Raw genomic sequence first — 26,595 nt, 5'->3', positions numbered from 1 at the left:
TTGTTTCTAGGGCTATGATATCTGTATGAAAAAACAATCAGATAAAATACACACAGGCTTGTTTTCACATAACAGGGGAGCACAAAAAATACGCTATATTGTTACCACCCACCATGTTCTTCAGTCCTGGGGTGTGCTTTGAGAAAGGCATGCTACTTGAACAGTGTATGTATTAATAATCAATATATATATATATATATATATATATATATATATATATATATAGTATATAAAATATTCATTGAGGCAGGGATAGAGACTTGAAAACATGACCTTAGCTTTAAAACTGTGAATCTCTTCCCTTACATTGGAGATTTCCCTAATTTCTGTTCTGTCTGATATTGTTTACTTGGGCATAAAGTGAAAGTTTCCCCAAATAAGTTTTTAACACAGTGTTTCTTGGCCCTTTTATAATGGGAGAACCCTTGAAATAACCCTCAGGTCTTCAGGGAACCCCTGCTTTATTTATTATGTCTACAGCTCACAGTATATTAATTGGATTAGTCCGTGAGAAGAATACCTCCTAAACTGCTGGCCAGTGGGGAAAATGACACCCTTACCTATAGCTCATTGCCATTTCATTTATATCTATCTATATGAGCTCCTAATTGCATGAACTCTACAATATCCCAAGTGCCCTTCTTCACTTTGGGGCCTAAAATGAATTATTTGCTTTACCCCTAGTGAGAGGAAATTGTTTATTGTGTTAGCAACCAATTAACCAAACAAATACACATCAAGTTCACACAACAAAAAAGAAAAATTACCATTGTCATGAGATGCCTAATGCCCACCTGAGGATAATTTAATGTCCAATGCTGTCCGAATTAATGCCATCAGTGTGGAAGTGAAGTGGACTGTAAGGTCCGTATCAGAGATTGGCATGTTCATCCTTACTAGACGCTGTTGAAAAAGCCAAATTGTAATGACGGCCAAGGCCAATATCAAATTATTATACAACCACAGTTCAAGGTGGGCCAGTCTGCTACATCTCAACCAGACATATGATATGCATAATTTTGAATGCCTTCAACTATTTAATAAACAGGAAGTACATTTTGGCATTAACATGCAAAAAAAACTTTCCTCGTAACTCCTTATTGCCCACAGTTATCCTGCATGTATTTCTAATGTGTATAAAATACAATTCTCATATTTCACAGGTCAGTAGTGCTGGGAGCAGCTGGGTTGCATGTTGATGACATATCCAGTTCAGAGGGAGAGCTGTACATGTTAAAGCATTTTATATACAGAAATAAAGCATTTTGTTGTTGCTGTCATTTAATTTGCAACTATCAGTGTTCCTGGTTTGTTAGCATTACAATTAGAAGCTTATTTTCTCCTACAATAAACATTTTCCTGAAAACAAGGTGAGTTTGATTCTTTTGGATAGTAATTTTTACTTTTTTTAAAAAAGGGCTTTGTTTCTAGATGAATGGCATAGCAAATCTATAGAAACAGAAGGCAAATTATTTATTCATTTTTAAATATTTTACAGCGGTACAATGTTATATTATTGACCTTAACAATGCTGAGAGGTATAGAAGTCACACTTTATGGAATAGCTAGTAAACATTTAGCTAGTAAACATTTAACTAAAAAGAAACAGAGATGCAAAAACTATTGGTACATTTTAGTTGGCACTGTGTATACCAAAGTAACATTCTGATAGTTTGCTGAACTTGTTTGTACTACATGTGCACCCAGAGTGGCAGACATATGTAATTGCTACATACACTGGGCATGCTGTGCTTCCTGCTTAGCAGAGCTGCATAGTAATTACACTTTGTCGCTCCTTACCCTGTAGATCAGACCCATAATAATTCCCAGAAAAATTCTAATTCCCAGCAGAATGTGTAAAATGGATATGTTCTCTATATCACACCTAATTGTAATACCTCCAAAGTGTTACTTCCTAATGCTGTCAAATTGATTATAGAAATCTGTGATTTAACTAATATGAAGTGCCCCAATTAATGTTGGAGATTTAGGTTCTTTTAGAGACTGAAAAGAAAAGTTTTAGGTTCATATTGGAATGGTTGAGAATTACAGACTGGACGCATACCTTGCACAACAAATCTATTTTAAAAATATCAAAAAAGAAAAGAAATGCCAGTAGAGCAACAACTGGCTCCAGGCTTGACTCTTCCCCATTTTTGTCAGAAATAATTTGTATAAATTGTTTGTAATGCGCTTACCACACAGTTTGAGCTGCATAATTTTTTAACTAAATTGTCTCTTAAATACTTGTGATAGGCTTCAAGAGTAAAATTCCTTAATCCCATCACTAGCAATAAACAAGCACTGATGCAGATAGTAGTGTCAACTACTGGATCTCAAAGGCAGTTATCAAGAGATACCTGTAATCTGTTTTAAGAAGCAACCAAGCCTAAAAAGAATTGAATTCTGCAGCTAATAGAATAATTTACTAATGGTGTTCTCTTTCAGATTCCTGTATTATTATGGATGTCCAGGAAAATGGCTAATCCGAGGTCAAGACTTCATGGGGAAAAGTCAAGAAAAATGTATTTATAAGACCGTCAGCCGCAGGTGATGGAGGAGTTCTTTTCAATGATTTGTCAGAATATCTTCATTTTACCAATGAACAATCAATCTATCTAACCTGTTAGCAGAGGTGGAACAATTTCTATCAGATATATGTTAACTGACTACATAGCCACTTGTAAAAAAGAAAAAAATATTTTTTTGTCACAATTTTTTTTACAATGATTTTTTGTTAAAATGTTAAAACTACTACATCTCAGTACACATCGTTTGATTGTCGTCTCCTTTGACATTACACAGTAATGTGACGATACTGTAATAGGCTGTTGTAAAGGTGATATCATTATTGTGGCTGAAAGTGGATAGACAATTTAAATTTGAGAATGAAGGCCAGTTAAAGAGCTTGTGAAGGCCCTTCGTTAATGTTAATGACTGCCTATATTAGTTAGTGCAGCAGAGTCTGGACTTATTATGTCTCTCACTTACATTTATTTGGATTTCCTAGATTGTGCTAAAAAATAGGGTCTTGTTTATTAAAAGCCCTTCAGGACTGAAGAAGACAGATTATCATGGGTAAACCAGCTAACCTGGAATTAATTTGCCAAATACTAGCAAAACATTTTAACAAATCCATTCCACTTCCATTTGCTGGACCTCCCAGGTTCTCACATGATAGTCTATCTTTCCCAGTCTTGAAGAGCTTTAATAAATCAGGCCCATACCCATAACCATCCTGCAGGAGGATTATACTTCTAAACCATTATGGCTGCCAGGTCTACAACTTCTCAGAGAATCCAATATTTAATAAACAAATCTGTTTTACTATGGTAATGTGCCACCGTTTGCCACAAAAAGTCTATTCCCAGTCTTTATAACTATGATGACTTTATGTGAGTTTGACCATTAAAAACATTTTGTATAGAGAAACTAATCTAAGAGTAAATCTGATCTGATCTGTCGTTGAACTGACAAACTAACTGACATATTTTCAAAGAAAACTACCTTTCATCTGAGGCTGACAACAGTTAAAGTAAAAAATATTAGGCAGGCAAATCAGTTATATACAGAAGACATGCATCCGAAAGTCGTGCAATAGAATATGCAATTAACAGCATGCAACGGTTGTTTTAGAGGACTATTGAACTATACAAAAGAACCTGGGATAATGAAGGAAAGGTAGGAAATGGTAATGTAAGTAGGAGGAAAATCTTTTCTCAACAGCTGGGTTTGTAACTAAATTTTGCTTTCAATCTCTGATGCATTGTGGGACTTGAACAACTGTGTAAAGATTCCTGGTTAGTTAATGTAGCCAGTAGCTGTACACAGACCACAGGTTAAAAAGATGGGAGGGGGATGTACAGAGTAAAAGGATAGATACACAGCACGGCCACAGTACACAGACCAGCGGGTCACTGGCACAGAAGAGGAGGAGGGTCACATCTCTTCTACCTTATATGCCACACGTGCAGGGCATTTCTTTCCCAGGCCAAGGGGAGGGGGCATATGTCGCAGCATCTCGTACATATCAGTGTAGCCAATGCGCCCACTGCATCGTCAGGGAAGAAGGTGACACAAGTGCAGCAAGTACAAGAATGGAGGATGCACACCATGGATAAATTCGGCAAGAGCCAGAATATAACATACAAGGATGGCAGGGAGACAGAAAGGTGGCCATAGATATGGAAAAAATAAATTATGGACAGCCACGGCAAAGGCAATTAAGATAAAGTAAAAAAGTCAACAGAAAGAATAGAAAATGTGTCCAGATTCCCAGGCCACAGTTTTACACAAGACACATGAAAAAGACCCAATAAGGCATGAAATAAATAATGTGATCCAAGACAAATAAAACAAAGAAGTAATAAAAGAAGAAATGAAGGAATGGAGGCAGAAAAGACAGACAGCATGTAAGCGAGGAGAAGGAAATTTTTTTTAGTGAAAATTAGAAAAAAAAATTGCAAAAATAAGTAGTAGAGTAAAGAATAGAAAGAAAGGTACAGACAAGATAAAAGGGAAGATGGCAGCCAAGGAGGGGGTTAAATATGGGAGGAAACAGACAAAAAAAAAAACATATCTGATTAGCATGAAACTGTACACCCCTGGCACTCAAGCACAGGTATGTTTTTATGTATCATTAATGGGTTGGCAGAGGTTAATCAGGTGGGTAAGTGGGGGCTTTGTTTACTTTCTGCTCAAATTGTTCCACTGATACATTCAGCAGGTAAGGTTGAGCAGAGAGCATGGCATGGAGATTCAAGGTGACATTACCATGCCCCTTGTTTTTTTTTTTTACAACAAAATGGGTGTCAATTTCAGCCCTTCAATGTCTGATGCATCACATTTCCCTGCAGCATTGAAGTAGGGGGTGAAATTTCTAATCATCATGCTTGTTATGAGGGTCCAGGCAGCCTCACTATAGAGAAAAAATATGAATAAATTAAAAATGTAACACATGTTATAAATTAATACCCTAGACCCAGTTCATGACCCCCTCCAAGTGAGACCACCTGAATCCCTTGTTGGTGGGGTTTAAGCATGATAAGTTGGCAGCGGGCAGTGCTGCTGGCCTTGCGTTGGCATGCTGGCACAGCCCACCCTGGAAATTATTTTTAGACATCCCAAGCTCCCACTTAAATGCAAACTGCCTTTCAGAGTTGCAAACCTTGTAGGCTACCCGCGACGGGCAGCGTTTCCCCAACCCCAGTGGAGGGGCAATAACACGTAATAAATTGTACATATCCTTATAGTGAATTCGGCAACTAGAAAGAGAATAGCACAGTTTATAAAGATAAAAATTATTGCCACCTTTACCTATTCCGCAAAAAAAAAAACAAAAAACAAAAAAAAAAACAACACAACATGTACAACAAAACATTAATTTGTACAACACAAAAAAAATTAATGTGGACCACAGCAACACAAAGATTTTTTTCCCTGAAGCACAGGTTGTATGGTCGCCATGGTCTCATTAAATTTTTTTTTCTGTGGAACAATTTTTTAAATGACACAAATTTCTCAAATATGCACTGCTGTATATATGATGCTGTCTGACAAGTTTTAAAGAGCCCAGACCTTTACGTTTACAGCTGAAGTCTGGCAGACTATATTCACCATTGGCTTTCCCATATCCTAAAGATTTGAGTGAGTCCAACACAGCTTGTGCATCTACTATATTCATCTTTAAGACTCCTAATTCTTGCACCAATTTTCAAATTATAGCATAAAAAACAGCAGTGTTTAAAGGTTAAAATTACAGGTTGCTTACATAGAAGGCACCCTCTATTGTTGAAATATGCCAATCCCCAGCCAAGTTCATATCAGGTCAGAGTTTACAAAGGCTTAGGGAAAGACTCTCCCAAAATTAACGTGTAATGGCACTGAGACCAGGTCATGTGGTTGTCCATATCTATAAGTACCTGAAACTCAGCTGGGCAAAGTGGGTAATGGGGGACAAATACCAGCAGTGGAGGGAGACTGCTAATAGCATTGTACAGGTTCTCTTTAACAAATGTATAACAAATAGATAAAATACTATATCTGCTGGATTGAATTGACTGATATTAATTTATTTGGATCTAATGGTTTAGCCTTTCCAGTCATTGGTCCTGATTTATTAAAGCTCTCCAAGGCTGGAGAGAATACATGTTCATCAGTGAAGCTGGGTGATCCAGCAAACCTGAAATGGATCTGGTCCAGGATTCAAAACATTTGCTAGCAAATGACTTTGGAGTCCTCTCCAACCTTGGAGCGCTTTAATAAATCAATATTTTATGTCTATATCACCTACTTAATAAAGGAACTTTGGCATATCTTGTGAGAGCTGTTTGGGCCAAAAAAATCTTCCGAAAGTTACAGCCTTGCTGTTTGCTTCTCTAACCCTTTACACCTACCCTATACAATTTCAGGCCCCAGTCATATTAGTGCACTTTAATGCCATTTAAACTGACAAAACAGTGTATGTTAAATCCAAGTGCAATCCACTACTTTCAAAACTTTCACCACTGCTGTCCATTGTAACTCCCCAACATCCTTAATCAAGCTTTAGAGCATATATATTAAAATGCAAAATTCCTCTGTGAGAAGCTTTTGGTAGAAATAGTCATCCTCTATCTCACAGGCATGGCAGATCTGCAGTAGTTCTGTTTATGACATCACTGGGCTGGAACTCATCTGCAGGTCATGCTAGGTAACAAACATTTTTCACAGTATATATGTCACAAGCCTAGGAAACTGAAAGTAAGTAGAAAGTAGCAGATGTTACTTTCAGGTAAAGCTGCCTAAATAACGGATCAAAAAATTTAGTTACATCGAGCAGAAGAAATACTTTGTATATGGTTAACATAAATATTAGTTTAGCTTGGTTCCTTCCATCTGGTGAACCTACCTATCAGTCCTGTAAAATGATAGACAACAATGCTGACAAGTAGTAAATTGGGGGATACAGTTCATCTTTACTTTAATATAAAAAGACAAACATGTATAATTTTAGCTAACTATAAAAGCACAGAATCAACTAAGACTTGATATGAGATTTTCAAGCATTGATACTTTGAATCACTGCAGACATGTAACAAGTAAAATCAGGGCAAAGCAACAGTTCTATCTCCATTTATTTCAAGTCAATAGTAGACAAGGAGATAACATTTTCAGAAGCAGAAAGCCTGCTTCAGGAATTCAAGCTTCCTTTAGGAAACAAGCTACCATTACATCTGTGAGGAAAACAAAGCATTTTATCCTAACCTGTTTATTCATTGAGTTTGTACCTTATTGACATATACACTTAAAATGCGGGAGAAAGAAAGTCACCCTTATTTAGTATAACTAGTATGCAAAGTAGAGTATATTTTAAACATACCAAGCAGCTGGATCATACTCTGCCCAAACACGGATAAACTCATCAAGATGATGGGGACCCAAAATGGAGGAGTCTCGAGTTAAATACTCAAAATTATCCATGATGACAGCCACAAAGAGATTGAGCATCTACTCCCAATGAGATCAAAGAAAAAAAGTTTGTTAAAAATATCCTAAGTAAAAGTCAAATAATTGACCAATTTATTCCCTAATATTCCATATGCACTAATATTTAAAGGTAATGTTTATGTTTAGTACTAAAACCCACAGAACAAGCAGTATATAAAAAATGACAATATTTCATATTTCTGAAATTTAGGGGCAATAGATAGAAGTAGATAAATATATAGTGAATTATAGTAACACGATATTGGTGCCTGGAACCAAGTTAAAAACCTAAGTCATGTAGTATAGCCCCCCATATACATACACACATATATATATATATATATATATATATATATATATATATAATTCAAACATTTACATAAATATAAATATAGACATATAAAAAAAAGGTTTAAAAGAATAGCATATCTCATATCATTATATAGATTGTTGTTTCATAAGGTTTTGTAGTTTCATATAGTAACATGTTTCACAGAGTCTTCTCTGCTTCTTCAGATACAGAACCTGTCATTCAATTCTCAAATTGCTTTATCAGAGAATATCATACTTCAGGTCAAAATAGTTATCCTATAATAAAGTACACAATAGGTTAGCTATGAGCCATATATAAAGGTTTTTTTCACACAATCAAACATCTAGCACGTGCTATATATCTCCATATAAGAAATATTAAATAAAATAAAAAAATAAACTTCTATAAGAATATTGTGGAATTTCCTTTACATGACATACCAAATCCTAAAATGGCATAAAAAGATGTTAGAAAAGGGCTACAGTTCTTATTAAAGTAAGCCCTATTGTTCTCTAAAAGAGAAAAAAGTATTTTGCTTTAAGCCAAATGTATGAGAAAAAAAAAACTTCATCTGACGTTAAATAAGAATATTCAAAAATTGCTCGCCCAAATTGTTTGGTGTCAAACGTGACACAGGAGACCCAAAAAATCCTCAAGAGAATGGATACCTCAGCAGGAAACAAATCATGCAATAGTCAGAAGCACTGAGGCACTTACTGCTGAGTGCTATCTTACATAGTGCCCAAATTTACACTAAGCTGGATCTTCTATTCAACTTAATTGGACTGCCCTGCGAACACAGGACTTCCCTCTATCTGTGTTACATCTTGCAAAAACAGGATGTGTGTGCTGAAATTATGTTCCATACAATTAGGACTTTTATATAATCTGAACAGATATTCATATAATTTGTTGTTTATCAAGGGGGGTTCTAAAAGTGGGGGTATCATTTCAAAGGCAAAAAATGTTTTTTCTTTTTTTTTGTCACAAAATTAATTATTTGACACTACCAATTATGTCAGTAAACGAATACTCAACATTATAAATGGCAATGAACATTTATATAGTAATTGGAGACTCTCTTATGGTATAATGAATAGATTATATTTTGTTTTGAGTTTCTGCAATTTATTCTTACTCACCTTTGATGGCCAGCTATACCTCCAGGTGCAGGGTGTAGCTATGGGCACAACTTGTGTTCCTTCCTATGCCAATCTGTACCTGGGGGCATTTGAGAAATTATTGATGGTGAACGAGGAGGCGTGTTATTCCTGTGCCATATTCTATCGTGGCACAGGTACATCAAGGATATTTTCATTCTTCAGGATGGACATTGTCCCTTATTGGAACAATTTGTTTTACATTTTTACCATTTAATATTTTTTCACAATGGTTGTAGATCCATATAAAATAGTTTTTTTGGACATTTTATTTGTAAATCACATAATGAATCGTTAAACACTATATTGAAAACAATCGTCTGGCAACACCACCCTTTCGGCAAAAAGTGCACACCCTCAACATCGCCACTATCAAAAATCTGGGGAGGTATTATTCAGTCTACAGGAATATAGCAGATTTGCATGTGGCAGATGCAATCAGTGCAAGTACATTATTAATAAACTTCTCATGCAACTTTACATATAAACGGTGGAAACACACTGACTATAACTTGACAGGGATTGTTTATCTTCCTACACGTTAGTGTGGTGTTTTCTATGTGAAAAAGACTTTTCGTCCACTAAAGAGAAGAATCTACAAATTCAAATATACTTTCCCCAGTGGGACAACACTTCACAAAAACCCATAAATCAAGTCCAGAAGTAGTTAAATTTTTGACATCGGAACAAGTACAGCCTAACCCTAGAAGTGGTAATTTTGATAAGATATTAGTACAGAGGGAATCCAGAAGGATTTTTACAATGAAAGCTAACAGATATCTGGGTCTAAATGAGCACATGTGCTTCAAATCTTTTTTTATAAATTTAATCATAGAGGATTTTCTTAGTATATATTTTTGATAGATACTAAAACCCTTGTTTAACATGATGTATTCATTATACCATTAGAGTCTCCAATTACTATACACATGTTCATTGCAATTTATAATTATGAGTATTTGTTCAGTGACATATTTGGTAGTGTCCAATTACAATGAGTTAATTCTGTGAGAAAAAATGTGTATTATGCGTAATGGAGACAATGGAATTAATATATGTGTGATTTTAACATTGTAAATAGGAGCATCATGTTGTTATAAGGTTTTTGTCCTTTGAAATGATACCCCCACTGTGATTCCTGCAATTTTTGAACTCACCTTAATAAACAACATATTATATGAACATCTGTTCGGATAATATAAAAAATCTATTTGTATATGGAACCCTTTTTCTTAACTTTGGTTCTTCTCTATACTGAGGAAAATATTTTCAGCACACACATCCTGTTTTTGCAGGATGTGACAGAGATACAGGGAAGTCCTGCTTTCACAGGTAAGTCCAATTAAATTGAATAGAAGATCCAGCTGAATAGTCTTAAGCTACGTACACACGTCAGATTTTTATCGCCCGATAATCGGCATCGGCCAATTATCGGGCAAAAATCTGCCGTGTGTACAGTCGGTGTTGTCCATCGTCCGGACGACCGACCTGCCGGATCCACGGACGATGGACGACAGCCGATCCTAATGAAAGGGAAGGGGAGAGCGCGCAGCAGGGTGCCGCTCCGTCGCTCTCCCCCCTCCCCTCTCCATAGAGCATGAACGGTGCTGTATGTACAGCACCGTTCATGCATCGTGCACTCCCTTGTCGTTGGAAAGGATCGTGAAAGATCCTTTCCAACGACAAAAATTGGAAGTGTGTACGCAGCTTTAGTTGTTAATTGGGCACTTTTTAGATATAGCACTCAGTGGCGAGTGCCTCAGTGCTTCTGACTATTGCATGATTTGTTTCATGCTGGGGTATCCATTCTCTTGAGGATTTGTGGGTCTCCTGTGTCACATTTGACACCAAACAATCTGGGTGAGCAATCTCTGAATATTAATTTGAACATTAAATGAAGATTTTTTTCTCATTCCAAAGTCTTATGGGAATACTTTTGCAGCTTCAAAGGCATTAACTTTTTCATATATGAAGATATATAGTAAGTGCTACATGTATAATTGTGTGAAAACACCCTTTATATATGGCCCATAGCTAATCTATTGTGTACTTTATTATAGGATAACAATTTTGAAGTATGATATTCTCTATTTGGGGATTGAATGATAGTTTCTGGGCCTGAGGAAAGGGAGAAGACTCTGTGAAACATGTTACCATATAAAACTACAACACTGTATGTAACAACAATCTATAAAATAAGAGATATGAAATTGTATATTTACCCACCTATAAAATGCTATTCCTTTAACCCGGTTTTATATGTCTATATTTATGAATATGTTTGAATGTGTGGGATAAATAAACAGTAACATTTTATTCAATGCTATGGTGGAATAAATAATACATTGAGAAAACCCCAACTATACGGTTCCACATTATTTATACTCTTGTAGTGGGGCTTATACCCACACCACATTCCTGGGAAATGCATATATATAACCATTTTTATAGTTGCACCTATAAAACAAATTATGTTTTTTTTATGTCTCCAGAGAAAACATTACTCTCAGAATAATTCTGTTGTAACTTGCACTACACTGTTCTTCAAACATTTTCAATAAATAATTTTACATCAATAAAGTCATAACAATAGAAATGATCTCCAATAGGGAATCCAAGAAAACGTTTTTTTCAGGGTCCTAGTATAAGCAATTCTTTGTATATAATAATAGTAAGTCTCAATATTATTATATACAAATATCCACTCATACCAGAATTGTTAAAATAAAGGACATTTTCTTGAATTCCATAATGGGGGCCATTTCTATGACCTATATGTATACTATTGTTTTTATTATCTTATTGCTGTAAAATTGTTTGTTGAATATTTTTAGTAATAAAAGAATATACAAGTGCAGAACATAAAATCTCCTAATATTGGTTCTTTAGGTGTGACTTAAAAATGGTGAAATATTTTATATTTACAACAGAACAATGCAGAAAATGTGCTAAGACTCATTGAGACACTGTGTAATAAATGTTTATTCAATAAATTAGGATTTCATACAATCTTTAAAAAAAATGAGACATTAGTTTGTCGGCTTTCTGAGCGAGACTGAAAATAACCAAAAATTGTTACTTTAAAGTCCAATCTGTTGACAATTATATGGGCAATGTAAGATGTAACCCCACCACAAACCCCACTCACCAGGAAAGAGCAAAGGAAGATGAAGGAGACAAAGTAGAAATATGCAAAATCACTTCCGCATTCATTTGTGCTGTTACCGGAGCGCGAATCACATGGTCTGTTGCTGAGACAGGACAACATTATCTCATGCCAGCCTTCACCAGTGGCACTCCTACAGGGAGGGTCAGAAGGAGCCATTTTAGAGTCCACACTGATGTTCAAAACAATGCTGGCCAAACACAAATCAACTTTATTGTTTATTGGTTTGATATAAATGTCAACCACTGACCAAAAAAACAATTGATCAAAGAACCACAAACTGTAATAGATGCACAAACTAATAGAGGAAAAATGCAGAGCACTATATATAAAAGAATAAAAATCAAATGAAAGATATGTATATTGGAGCTAGTTTGTTGAGTCAGCTTACAAAGATTGGGAAACCTGTTTGCCTATCTGGTAGCAGTGGTTCCCAACCTTTTGCAGCTCATGGAACACTGAATCTACTGCCTCGGGACAGTGTCCAGTGTCACCCAAAGGGGAGAAAACTTTCCTCTGAATGACGTCATAATGCCAGCACCCGCTCGCTCTGCCATCGCAGGTCCGAGCTTGCAATTGGAGAGTGGATGGGTTGTGTTCAAAGACACAACCCGCCCACAGCCCTGAGCCTGGGATTTGTATGGGAGACATGGTCCGTGGCACTGGCTGGTGCGCCCCCCCCCAAGCGGGGTCTTCACCACTGCTGGTCTCTGTGCTCTCACGACCCACCTGTCAGATGGGGGCCGTGGACCGGGGGGTTGGGGACCCCTTTGGCAGAACACTGAACCCAGGTGTATGGTCCCTCCTTTATTTATTATTTAAATGAAAGGAAAATAGACTTTGCTTTTCAAAAGCAATAATTTTTGGTAGCAACTTTGGAATTTGAATGGTGGAATTTCTCCTCCTTTCTAGGACAGGAAGTAAAGAGGAATCTTCCCCGCAGCAGTGCATTATAATCTCATCCAACCATCAAAGATCTTACCTGAAGAGGAGCATCAGTGCTTGAAAGAAGGTGCGAAAGTTATTGTGTCGGTTAATTGCGCTTTCATCAGACAAAGCAATGTTTCCAAACACCTAAAAAAGTAGAACATTCCAATATAAAGGAATGTACAACAGGAAATACAAATGAAAACCACCACTTTTTGTAGGATCCAGGACCATGCAATGATTACTGAATGTATGTAAGGACAATAAAGCTTTTATAACAAAGGAGCAGTTCACTCTACTTGAAATCATTGGGGGCTTGAGTTGACTGGTAGAATTGGTAAATTTTCCAGTCTCAATGGTTTGTGGAAGAAAATAATTGCCTCAGGCTTTTAGGCTAGTGGGAGCAAAAATAGCCTGGTACCTGTTGTTATTTAGCAGAGAAATAATAAACAATAATGTTATCGGTGGAATCAAGAGTGCCCCATTGTTGTTATCAGTGGGGTAAATAATGCCCCATTGTTGTTTGTATTTCAATATACAGTTAATACAAAATATTTTTTTTTTTTTTACTAATAAACACTGCTGAGCAGTTGAGTGCTTACCTGCATACCAATAATGGCGTAGATGAAAAACAGCATTGCAATAAGAAGGCAGACATAGGGCAAAGCCTATAAAGTAAATACATCTCATGGTTACTAAAAATATTTTTTACTTAGTAATTTAGGAAAAACTGCATTAATATGCTACTGTTACCAATTCTGACCTTGAATGACTGCACAAAAGTCCACAGAAGTATGCGAATGGTATAACCTTGACGTAGCAACTTAATCAGTCGGGCAGCTCGAAATAATCTTAAGAAACTTAGGTTGATGAAATTTTCCTGTGTTGGGTAAATACAATAACATTTTTTTAACAAAAAGCAGGATCATATTTTTGGAAAAATATTCCACAATGATACCTATCAGCAAAGAGAAAGCCAAGCCCACTTCACTTCATTACAAAGTCAAGCACAAAACTTGCAGCTTGCATAGTGTTCACATAACAGAAGGTAGGTCCAAAACCCTGACACATGCAAACATTTTTTATGCTTCTCCTACTCTTAAGGTGACCAAACACAGGAAGTTCGCCTTAACTGTTAGCAAGCAGATTGACTATAGAAAAATTACAAATTACTTGTGTGGGACAAGTAATAGACATACTGAGCGGCCATTTAGATTCTAACACAGCAACCTGTTAGTTGCATGCTGTCACTTGACTTGCATGTCTTCAAAGACTAAATAACACTTGTAAAATATTCAAAATATAATATATATAAAATGTTCAGAAACTTTTCAGAGCCAACAATTTTACAACCTATCCAGTTACCAATATGCACAGATTTTTTTCCCACACCTGAAACACAATAGCGGCCAAGTAAAACTCTATGGGTCCCAAGTGAACATTTTTCTTTTATCTTAATGTCTCATAGGATTGTCACCAGTATTCTTATAAAAGTAGCAGTTTTATTTAATTTAGAAACTCTGGGTTTAAGTTTATCATAAATGTGTATTTCTGGCCTTTTTTTAAGAGTTTCTGGTTTATAAAAAGATGTTCGATTGTGCTAAATCTTCCATTGTGTTAGATTACTCAGTACAACAGTACCAAAAGGCATATAAATGTGGACACTGAAAACCAGATTTCTAAAAGATTTTAGTTAGGTAAAATTAGACTAAAGCTGCGTACACACTGCCAATTTTTGTCGTTGGAAAGGATCAGGGAGTGCACAATGCATGAACGGTGCTGTACATACAGCACCGTTCATGCTCTATGGAGAGGGGAGGGGGAGAGCGACGGAGCGGCACCCTGCTGCGAGTCTGTCATTTGCAATCCCTATTTAATGTACAGCGCTGCGTAATATGTTGGCGCTATATAAATCCTGTTTATTAATAATAATAATAATAATAAAACCTTTAGCAACAGTTAAAATAGAGAAAAGCAGATGTATATTTCATACCAGAACACCAAAGGCAATGATTTTCAGAATACACTCCAGTGAGAACATTGATGTAAAGATAATATTGAGGCCTCGCAACATTTCTTCATAGGTACTTGATGCTCCATAGAACTGAAGAAGCAAGAGCAAATCAGTCAAAAAAATGTAATTTTTTTTTTTTTTAGAAATGGCAAGCTCCAAATTCTATGACAATGTCAAAAGCAAAATCTGTTGTGATACTTGATTTAAATTTGGCAAAAAGAACTACTAGATTGGGCTAGTACAAGCATGCTCAACCTACGGCCCCATCCATCCCCCTCTTCATTCCCTCACTGCTCCTTGTCTTGCCCGTGATGGGGTGCACACATCTCCTATGTTCCTCTATGACATCACGCTACCAGGAGAGAGAGCTTCCTGAGCATGCTCAGTGTTATCTCCCAGAGAGTGGGTGTGTACTTTAGATCTGGCAATCAGCTGTGTCTGCTTCCCCGCCCACCGTCTACTGTGAGATAATCCCTGTAGCAGCATGAGAGCTGTGTCTGTGTCCATGCAGTTGTCATTATGTCCATGTATAAACCTTCATATCCCTTACACCGATTGTCATAGAAACCTGAAATTTTCAGGGTAAAAAAAAGGGACCCTGAGAACTGTTACAGAAAAACATAACAAGTTGCCAGATATGAGGTCACAAGCATAAAATCCTAACAACAATTAGGGGGGCTATTTTAAGACCAGGGTCCCCAAATTGAGTTTGCATGTTAGGGACCCTCAGGGACCACTTTCATGGCAGTGAGCATTAGGGTACTGTCCGTTCGCTCTGTGCTGTGGTGCCCTAAGTATATAGTTGCTTGTTCAAAAAGCTTCAAGGCTACATTTAGGCTGGTGGTGAAGTTGCAGTTATGCAGTTACTCTTGTGGCTATCTCTGCCTAACATTGTATGAGGTGGTGCTGAGAAGTTCCTGGCTTTGCCCCCTTCCAGATGAAATAGAAAAATGGGTGTGGGGGCATATGACAGCCTAATATCTTAGTATATAACTGTGCAAATATCAGGTCTTTGCGATCCTTCAAACTGTTTTTTTCTTTTAGTGAGAAGCTGTGATGGCAGAGGCACAAGAAAGTTTTATGTCGTTGGAGTTATGGGCCGTCATGAAGTTTTTGTTTCTCCAGAGAAAGTAAGCAAAGCACATTCACACTGAGATGTCACAAACACTGGGGGTCAAAACCTGGATATCTCGTTTCAAGACTAGGCATTTCACCATTGAAGATGAGGCCCGCAGTGGGCGCCCCCCAATCTCAACTGACCCGGCAACCTGCGATGCTGTCCATGAGCCAAATATTGAGGATCAGCGAATATCCGCAAAAAAGATAGCCCAGATACTTGACATCTCCCGGGAGCGTGTTGAGTTTGTTATCACCACTAGTCCATCCATAACCAGGGCCCAAAGCACTTCTATTTAAACAACAGGCAAGGTCACGTGCCCAAATCTCAAGTCTCTAGTCTGGACTACTGTAACATCCATCTCTCTGGTATTCCACTAACCCGACTCTCCCCTACAATCTATTATGAATGCTGCAGCCAGACTCATCCATCCTTCCCTCCGCTCCTCCTCCGCTGCATCTCTTTGTAGTTCTCTCCATTGGCTTCCATTTCACCTTAGAATCAAATTTAAGCTCATATGCTTTGCCTTCAAATCCCTACACAGTTATTGTCCCACTTAGATGTTTGACCTGGTGAAAAAGTACTCCCCCAGCCACTCTCTCCGCTCCCCCAATGACCTACTAATGACTTCCTCACTTATAACCTCATCGCACAGATACAAGTCTTCTCTAGAGCTGCCCCAGCTCTCTGGAATGGTCTTCCTCATCCTATTCGGCTTGCTCCTACTTTCTGCTCATTTAAAAGAGCTCTCAAAACCCATTTTTTCAAACTTGCCTACCCATTTTCTTCTGTCTTTTGAAACCATCACTACCTCCCACCACTACATATCCCCCTCCTATTGTGTGTAAATTCCCCCACCTACTAGATTGTAAGCTCTTCGGGGCAGGGTCCTCTCCTCCTGTATCACTGTCTGTATTAGTCTGTCATTTGCAACCCCTATTTAATTGTACAGCGCTGCATAATATGTTGGCGCTATATAAATCCTGTTTATCATTAGTATTATTATTATCATAGACATGCGCAAGCTTTCAGCGAAGTGGGTGTCGAAATGTTTGAACAGTGATCAAAAGAAGGAGTGAGATGAAGCATCTAAAGCAGTTTTGGCCCATTTCGAAGCTGCACAGGACTTTTTGGCTAGGTTCATGACCGAGGATGAAACCTGGCTCCACATCTATGACCCTGAAACCAAGTAGCAGTCAAAGGAATGGTGCCACAGCGGGTCCCCGTGGCTGAAAAAGTTCCAAACCCAGAAATCGTCCAAAAAAGTCATGGCGTCCGTTTTCTGATACAAAGACGGTATTCTGTTGGTGGACTACCTACCTCAGGGCTCTAGTATCACTGGACAGTATTATGCTAACCTCCTGGACCAGCTGAAGGAGTCAGTTAGGACAAAACGCTGTGGAAAGTTGACCAAAGGGTTCATTTTTTTGCAGGACAATGCACCTGCGCACACATCCAACGTTGTGGCTGCCAAATTGAACACCCTGGGTTTCCAATTGGTCCACCATCTCCCCTACTCACCTGACCTGGCCCCTTCGGACTATTATCTGTTCCCGAATTTGAAGAAACACCCAAAGGAGTTTTATTTGAATGGTCTAGAAAAGCTGCAACTAGGCTGTACCAAGTGCATCAGTCTCAAGAGGGAATATGTTGAATAAATGTGTTGTTTCATAACTCTGGCTCTCTTCTTTCTGGGCAATGCCAGGAACTTCTCAGCACCCCTTCGTATTCCTGTGGCGCCTTCACAAGATAAGAAAAACTAAAGCTATTATACCATGCTACCCTGTCACATCTGCCACATATATCTGGCCACTTACCTTCTATGAACCCTAATATGTCAGGAACGGGGAGATGTAAGGGCCTGAAGATGTAGTAAGAAAATGTACCTCTTGGCTATCTGTCACATGATTTGCATTTCTCTGGAAGTATCTATTGCAGAGGTATTGAGGTACAAAGAAGGTTAATGGCCCTCTATACTGGAAAGGATGCATTGTATGGTGTAGTTTCTGCTCTTACAGGTATGGTGAGTGGGGAGCAATTTATTACCAGCCAGCACTGTATGATAGTTTTAGTTTTGTATCTTTTATGAGTAAAATGTCACATTAATAAAATAAGCACCAAATAGTGAGTGCAGATATTCTTGATTGGTCATTTCATTTATTTGGTGCATGTATGTTATAGTAACTAGAAACATTTCAATACAATTTAATTTTAAATTAAAACTATTCTAGTTTCAAATACATGCATCTTTAATGTTTGTTTGCAATTATGGACCACAAGTTTTATCACAATGTCAACAGCAGCCCCCAGATAAAATAAGGTAGGGCACCACTGGTCTAGTAATACTGGTGCCATGCAGAAGAAAACATGTACCTGATTTATGCAGTGTGTTTTACTGACATGAGCTGTAGCCAAGTATATTGTGAACATAAAGCATTTACATCATTCTCCTTTTCATGCTTGACTGGTTGGCCAGTTTTAAAGGATTTAAGTAGAACATATCTGTAGCTCAATCTCCACCTGCGCCCATGCCACTAATAAAGTTTGCTATGAGAATTCTTCTCCTCAAATATGATTGGTGGTCTTCTGTGTCATTTGTCATAATGTACTTCTAGTAGTACTAAGTTGTAGATGCTCCCTTTTTTTTTTTGTACTCCTACTACCGTGTTTCCCCGAAAATAAGACACTGTCTTATATTTTTTTGGGCTTCCAAAAACACACTAGGTCTTATTTTCAGGGTAGGTCTTATATACTTTTTTTAATGAAAAAAAACACCATATTCCCAAATTCCCCTTACAAATTCCCCTTCTGATCACTCTGTGCTTTTTTTCCACTGTTCGGCAGTTAGGACATGGAACAGCAGGTGGCGCTGTGTCGGCTTCATTCGCTCTGCTTTACAAACAGGAAAAGACACGATGCTGGCAGAGGAGAGAAGAGAGACGCTGCTGCAGCCAGAAACACACGCAGGATCGGGTATCAGGTGAGTATATTATTTTAATTTTTTTTTTTAACACATTTTTAAGGGCTCACTAGAACTAGCCTGGTTACATGCACTTCAGCTTCTGACAGGCGAAGTGCATGTAATATCACTCCGCCTGTGACAGGAGCCGGAACTACAAGGAAAGCATCGGCTTGTGCGGCTGTGTGTGAGCCTGCTGTGTGTACGCCCACTGTCTCCCGCTCGGTGAGTACTGTTTTAATTTATGTTTGCTTTTATTTTTTTATTTTTTTTTTTTATTTTTCTACCAGGTCTTATTTTCGGGGTAGGTCTTATATTAGGGCAGGTTGGGGGAAAAGTGCTAGGTCTTATTTTCGGGGTAGGTCTTACTTTCGGGGAAACACGGTACATACCGTCCTTGCTAGCGTATAACCTGAAAACAAAGAAATCCCTTCTCATGTCTTCTCACATGACTGGCTGGTGTTGGTGTTTTTGTTATACTGTATTTTAAATAAACAGATACATTTCAAGATATGGAACATTATAATTTTAGACACAGAACTCAAAAATAAAATTTTACAAATTAAATTCCTTTTATAACTTAGATCAGGGTTTTTGAATTAGCAACAAGGAGTTGTATGGCCAGCTGTATGCCAACTATGCTAGCAAAAGGAAGAGGTGACTATAACAAGGCTAAAATTAATGAAGGCTTAGATAATCATAGACAAAAACAAAAGCTTTTCATGATGTTTTGATATAGAAGAAAGCTAAACAGCTTTGATTTCCTGTTACATTACAGGTGTTGTGTACCAAATTCTATCAATGTCTCTGATTTAATAAAACTCCTAAACTGGAGAAGCTAAGCATTCAGCAGTAAAGCTGGCTGATCCAGCAAACCTGGAATGGATTTGGAAGATTCAAAACATTTGCTCGCAAACAGCAAATGAGTTTAAAGAAATCCATTCCAGGTTTGCTGGATCACCCAGCTTTACTGTTGAAAGTGTATCCTCTCTAACCTTAGAGCTTTGTTAAATGAGGCCTAATGTATCAAACTTTTTTTTTCTTATATATGTGTATGGCAAAAGTGTCATGTTTTACATGTTATACAAAAAACATTATAGCACATGATCCTTACCTTCATCATCAATACAATAGTGTTGAGTGCAATCATTACCATGATGAAATACTCAAACGGAGGGGACACCACAAATCGCCACATCTTATACTGGAATGACTGACGGTTCTGAGGCATGTATCGTGTTAGGGGCTTGGCGCTGATGGCAAAGTCTATGCAGGCCCTCTGCAAAAGGAATGACAGGAGAGCAATGTTGCTACTTTATATTTAGAATATTCTAAAAACTTTTACCTATCTTGGTTAAATAAAAACTAAAAAAAATGGCTTTCATTTTCCCAGAACATAACTGGAAGTAACAGTAAACTGGGGTAACACCAGCCTTTCCCCCAAATACCATGGAACAATCCAAAACCCCAGTTGCTTAAAATGATGATAGAATACTTGTCTAATGGTAATTTTTAAGTATTTTGACCTATCTCTTTGCCTCTTCTTTTCTTCTCTTGTCTTTTTTTTGTAAATAGGATGGAGGTGACACAATGATTACAAAGGTCAAATTTACAAACTTTTCAACTAGTGTCTTGCCATGTGTTGGAAATTATGACCAGAAGATAAGACTGGCTTTATTTCATTTATTTTTCTTACCTCGTTCTTTTCAAGACTGCACTCGGACATAACCTTGTCCCCCTGCTCCTGAAATGTGATGATAATTAGAGCCACAAAGATGTTGACAAAGAAAAAAGGGAAAACCACAAAATAGACCACATAGAAGATGGACATTTCCATGCGAAAGCCAGGAGTGGGGCCTTGGTCCTCATTGGTAGCATCCACAGAGTGTTTGAGGACACTGCATAGGAGAGGTAAGATGTTACTATGATTTTTCAAGTGTGATGCAAGCATAGTACAAAATCTTTCAATATACAATCATAAAGCCATCATATACATATGAGAATTCAAAACAGACTTTCTAAGGTGGATCAAAATTTTGCCAGAAAGTATTTAAAATTTTGCAACTGTTTTTCTGTTACAAATATGTTTGTGATATTTTTAAGTGTTAGAAGCAAAGGACTCTAATATCTTTTGGTTTGGAGATACACATTTCTGAAATTACATATGCCCCTTGTTGTGACTTTGGCTGTAAGCCCCACTTACTGCCACCAAAGTGCACCACAGCAGTCAGTAGGAACACTTTACAAGTTTAAAACAACTGGCAGCAATGCTGCGTCTTGCTTGCTTTTCTTGCTAAATACACTTGAAGGTGTAAACTAAGGTGTTTTTGGTTGTTGCTGAGTATTATTTTAGTTGAATGATACGGTGCAAAAGTAGAAAGCACTTACTTGGGCCACCCTTCCCCAGTGGAAACTGTGAAGAGAGTCAGGAGAGCCCAGAGCACATTGTCATAGTGGAAATCATATTTCTTCCATTCCCTGGGCTGTGCCCTCACGTCATCATTTTCATAATTAAGATATTCCCCTCTAGACAGAGAAGTAAAATCATGAGCAGAGTTTTACAATGTTAAGGTCAAAGTATGCAGCTTTAAAAGCTTACCGGCAATCTTTCTCCAGGTCTTTTGACTCATCTGTACAGTAGAAGAACTTGCCCTTGAAGAGCTGAACAGCAATGACGGCAAAAATGAACATGAAGAGCATATAAACAATGAGGATGTTGAGCACATTCTTCAGTGAGTTCACTACACAGTCAAACACCGCCTGGGAAATAGAAAACACTGTATATGAAAGGAAAGAACTCTTAACTTTTCCAACAGCCGAACCACCAGACATTTTAAAGAAAATAGCATAATGACTGCACCAAAGGTATCTGTAGAATGTGTGTTTGTTGACGGTAAAACAACTTTTATATAATATTAGAATAATTAGTGAACCTCCTTGTAGGTAGATAGGGCAGGGAGAATGCCTTATCCATTGCAGCACCTTCTTTTACATTCTCAGTAATATAAAATAAATACAAATTCAGCAAGTATGGTGAGAATTCTAAATAATGGCCCTAGCAGGTATACAGAAATAAAATATCTAAAATATCACCAACTAAGAAAGATCAAAACTCTCCAGCATTGAATATTAGTTTCTGAAGACTGACAAATTAATATAGTTAGCCTGTAGAGCTGCAATTGCCACCTCCTGTCTAAACGTTGCTTGCATTTTTTTTATATTAAGTGTATTCTTGGGTTGCTATTTCATGCGTAGCCTTAATCTACATAAAGAGAGAATACCTCCCTATCCTGTTTTCTAGCCTCTGATACAGAGAAAGAATATCTTTGGAGACTTACACACATAGCATCAAAATTAGAATACTTTTTCATATGACCAGCATATAGGAAAAGTGCTAGATTGTCTTATTGGTGATGCCAAATCAAAGCCTACAGTGGATGCAGTCAGGTCCTCTACACAATAAATGAAGAAAGCTTAGTAACACAAATAAAAACTTGAGTCAGAATTTTTTTTAATTGATCACTTCTTTTTGGAACCACCTAACTGTGTACAGACAGCAGATTTTTGCCTGAAATCCATATTGGTAGTTGTGCATTGTGTCAGGTTGCACAGCACTGTACATTGTTGCCAGTTAAGCATGTTTCAGACACTGGGATTGGGAAGAGGGAGGTGTTTCAGTTAATTACTGTAGCAAAAGAGCAGGGAAAAAAGTCCATCAGTGTCATGATGCTGTGTTAGTAAACAGTGGTTTAAAATATTTAGTAAGAATGTATTTTTTGGGGTTAAGCTGTTTAGCTGCAGTCATGTTGTAACAGAATCCAATAGGTTACAAAAGAACAATATAAATTAAGAAAAACAAACCTTGAGCTTGGGCAGCCGTTTAATGGTTTTCAGAGGCCGAAGAACCCTGAGGACTCGGAGGGATTTGATGGTGTTTAGATCTTTTCCTTTATTCCCTCTACAGAGTACACACAAAGAAAGAGTGTCAGTCAAATATTACAAAATGGCACCCAGCATGAGCATCTTCACCCTGAGGATCAGATTCATGCTTTACCTCTCATAGTGCTCTTCCTGGAATCTGGGTCACTTTTATCAGGGCTGCACTTTAGATTTTTTTTTAAACATCTTTTCTTATAGCACAGAGAAATACCACTCACAGAAAAAACAACTGACCCGATTTATCTTAAAGGAAACATGTTCTGAGATAAATATGGCAGCTGTCATAGCTGATTTTCTAAAAATGGTTATCAATAAGCTGTCAATTATCTTTCTCTAATTTTTTTTATTTTTTTTTTATTTCTCTACAAAATTAGTACATTTTTCAAGTTAATATTAAATTCACCTGAGCTTGTGATCACAGATGTGTGGCAAAGCCACATTGTAAACTATAATTACATAAATTTCCTTGGCACTCACTGAAGTCTATACAGATGACTGTCTTGGGCCACAGAACAAATATTCAGCTTGATTTGTTTCTATATTAATGATACTATTTTGACCCTTTTGCACTCCTTTGATAAGGAACATGGTGCTAGATGCATAACAAGTTTGGACAGGGAATTCTCTGTGATATGTCAAGATGATATAAAGGAATTGCACATACAGCCGATAAAAGAGAACTGCCACTGTAAGAGGTTAGCTGGCACTCAATTGACTTTACAATTTCTGAGGAAAGAGGAGAGGCCACAGCATCTACTGGGCTCTCTCAGATGCAGAGCATGCTTCATCCATCATGCGTCTTGAATAGTTTAGTCATGCAGACCCATTTGGGTATCATACCTGTGCTGTGATGGCTTCCAGCTACACAGCCTTAACCGGGTGTTAGATCAGTCAATGGCCTTTAAGCGGTGAAGGTCATACTTTACAGCCAACATAAATTTAAAGGGGTTCCAAAATCAGGATATGTATTATTTTGTTCTGACTCTGAGATGCAGTGCTAAGTTTGTACCAAAGCTTATATTTTACAAATGAAGAACAACAGGTTCATTACTAAATGTTTATGTGTAATGGCTGCCATCTTGTCTTGAATGGGTTGTGCTTATTTATAACTTTTTAATAGTTTACACTATTAGTAAAATATTTCACTTTGAAAGATGAGCACCCCCACAATCCCAAAATTTGAGCCATTCTTATATAACGCTTGACTGGTGCTTACAAGATTAGGATTTGACGTGCTTTCATCACCTCACTATTGGGTCAGAATTAAGTCATCAGATTTGAAGCAGCCATGGAAGGGTGGAATAGGTGGGTCTGAATTTGACCTTAGGACCAGATTTACATAACAGAACATGTAACTCTCGAGGGCACTCAGAACCACACATCCCAGTATTAGGAAATTCTTTCACTAACAAATCTGGTTCTCACATTTTGAAGGACCCAAAACTATAAATATGTAAAGAGGTGTCTGCATTCTTGTTACTTAGATGCATGCTTGGCGGGTAAAATAATGATTTATTTTGTAATAGCTACAACATATTTATTAGGGAAGATGTCACAACCTCTCCTTTGTTAAGTATCTTATGGTGTAATGTTCTAATAGTTTTGTGTAGGTATCTATCTCAGTATAGCATGTAGGTCAGAAGCTGTGTACTGAACAATGCCTAGATGAATGTGCTGGAATCTGTATATATATATATATATATATATATATATATATATATATATATAAACTTTATATTTCTTAGTAAATGGTACATATCCACATAAAAAGTGTGCATATAAAGTATGCAATATCATTTTGCTATTTTTTTCTCCTGACTAGAAGCTACTTAAGTTGTGGGACACCCCACAACTTAAGTATTACATGGTCATAGTCTACTAAGGGGTAAGAGGGTAGAGAGGTGCTACAGTATTGGGGACGTCTAAGCTGCAGAAGCACTAGTTTGCAGAGAAGTGGAAAACTGATGGAAAGACTTAAACATAACAGCCAACACAGCACAGGTAAACTAAATAGGTCACAGATGCAGAATGACAAATAGGTGATTCAAGGTTGCCTTGGGTGGATGGCTTAGGCAATATGTAGCACATATATCGTACTACTCTGAATAGAATATCTCACAGGTTGCCTAAGCCTGCTGTAAGGTGTACAACATCTCTGGGCCATCTTACAATACACTAATAGTATTAGTTAGCTGGGGTCAATGCATGGGGTGGGTATTATATGAGAATTATATGTGAACATGCCCTAAAGTAGGCTGTAATGTTTAACAGCCTCTCAGTCTTCAATTACAGCCCCTAGGAGTGCCTTGTATACTCATGCCTCCAGAGTTTATGTAAACCTTCATCTGCAGTTCACTCAATGACAATAAATGAGATGGTTGTGTCTAATTCTACATTGCAGTAAGGGATGGCAGTAAGGAAGAGTTGGTGTTATTACAATGATTCTAAGAATTGGTGGACACATACAGGACTTTCCTGTATGTGTGGAAATATTGAATTTACCCAACAAAACTCCTAGAGACAGAAAAAGAGAATCCAGCCATGGAGAGATAAAGAGAAAGCATAAAATCAGTAGACAAGCACACAAAAAGCCACAAAGCAACAAAAATGTCAATGATGCCGATAACAAAGTCAACATCAGCACACAGTTCTTAACTCCCTCTAATGTCCCTTTCTCTAGACACAAGCACATAGCTGGTTATAAGCTTTAATAGGAAGCCTCCAAACGTATTATTTTTTTTTAAATAATGTGCTTAAAAAAAGTATTGACAATATGTTCACTAAAATCTAAGACAATTGCACAAATTGTCCTATAAAGGGCAGTATATACTGGAACAAATTGCTGCACAGGCTAATTTACGTACATCATTTATATATATAAAAAAAACTAACAAATATGTGTGTACATTTTTGTTTGTTAATTACCAAGGTGTATTCTTTTAACTGTTACTTGAATTTAATACCTCCCACCACCACAATAAATTAGAGGTGGAATTCATTGTGTTTCAACAAATATTGTTATTGTTTTCATTTATTACAGGTTGGTGCAGTGTGGTAGTAGGTTTAATAAATTTAGTTTTAACAGGACATGACAAGTTTCCTCTTTAGTGTACTAATTTCTCAAGATACCCCTCCAAACCCCCCTAACAGGACCTTGAGTGGTCCTTCTATATCTCTTATTTGCATACGAGATTGTTCTTGTACACCTTGTCCTATTATCCATGATGCTACTGCTTTGTATCAAAGCTGCTCTGCATCAAAGCTGCTTTACTAGATGTTCAAGTCGAAACCAGAGCAGTCCTATTGGTAGGTCTACTGGGTCCTAAAAGGGTTTTGTCGTAGCACTTCCTGGTGGACTGCTGGGTTTAGCTGAAGCATCCAAAGCCATGGGGTCTGTTGCCTGGCGATCCCAGATTCAATTTCAGGTGCAGGGACTGAATGAACTCCAGCGCTCCTACAAGGAAGTTAGGTCGTAACGTGCGCAGCCAATCAAAATAGGAAAAGATCAGAACGGGACCAGAAGAAGTAGGTAG

The 26,595-nt window shown here is 37.5% G+C and overlaps 1 protein-coding gene across 1 annotated transcript in view; it reads right to left on the bottom strand.

Annotated features, from left to right (window-relative positions):
* CACNA1B (calcium voltage-gated channel subunit alpha1 B) overlaps nt 1-26,595 on the bottom strand; it is a 221,519-nt gene that overhangs the window by 20,165 nt on the left and 174,759 nt on the right. The window contains 13 exon segments of the mRNA XM_072431529.1: nt 795-903; nt 3,955-4,051; nt 7,361-7,488; nt 12,089-12,239; nt 13,089-13,180; nt 13,636-13,701; nt 13,797-13,991; nt 14,958-15,137; nt 20,238-20,402; nt 20,820-21,021; nt 21,512-21,649; nt 21,723-21,883; nt 22,985-23,081. Of these exon segments, the coding sequence (XP_072287630.1) occupies nt 795-903; nt 3,955-4,051; nt 7,361-7,488; nt 12,089-12,239; nt 13,089-13,180; nt 13,636-13,701; nt 13,797-13,991; nt 14,958-15,137; nt 20,238-20,402; nt 20,820-21,021; nt 21,512-21,649; nt 21,723-21,883; nt 22,985-23,081 (1,781 nt within the window).

This window comes from Pyxicephalus adspersus, chromosome Z (genome assembly GCF_032062135.1).
Source record: "Pyxicephalus adspersus chromosome Z, UCB_Pads_2.0, whole genome shotgun sequence".
NCBI classification, from domain to species: domain Eukaryota; kingdom Metazoa; phylum Chordata; class Amphibia; order Anura; family Pyxicephalidae; genus Pyxicephalus; species Pyxicephalus adspersus.
Note: the sequence above shows the minus strand (reverse complement) of the source record. Positions and strands in the feature narration are given on the sequence as shown.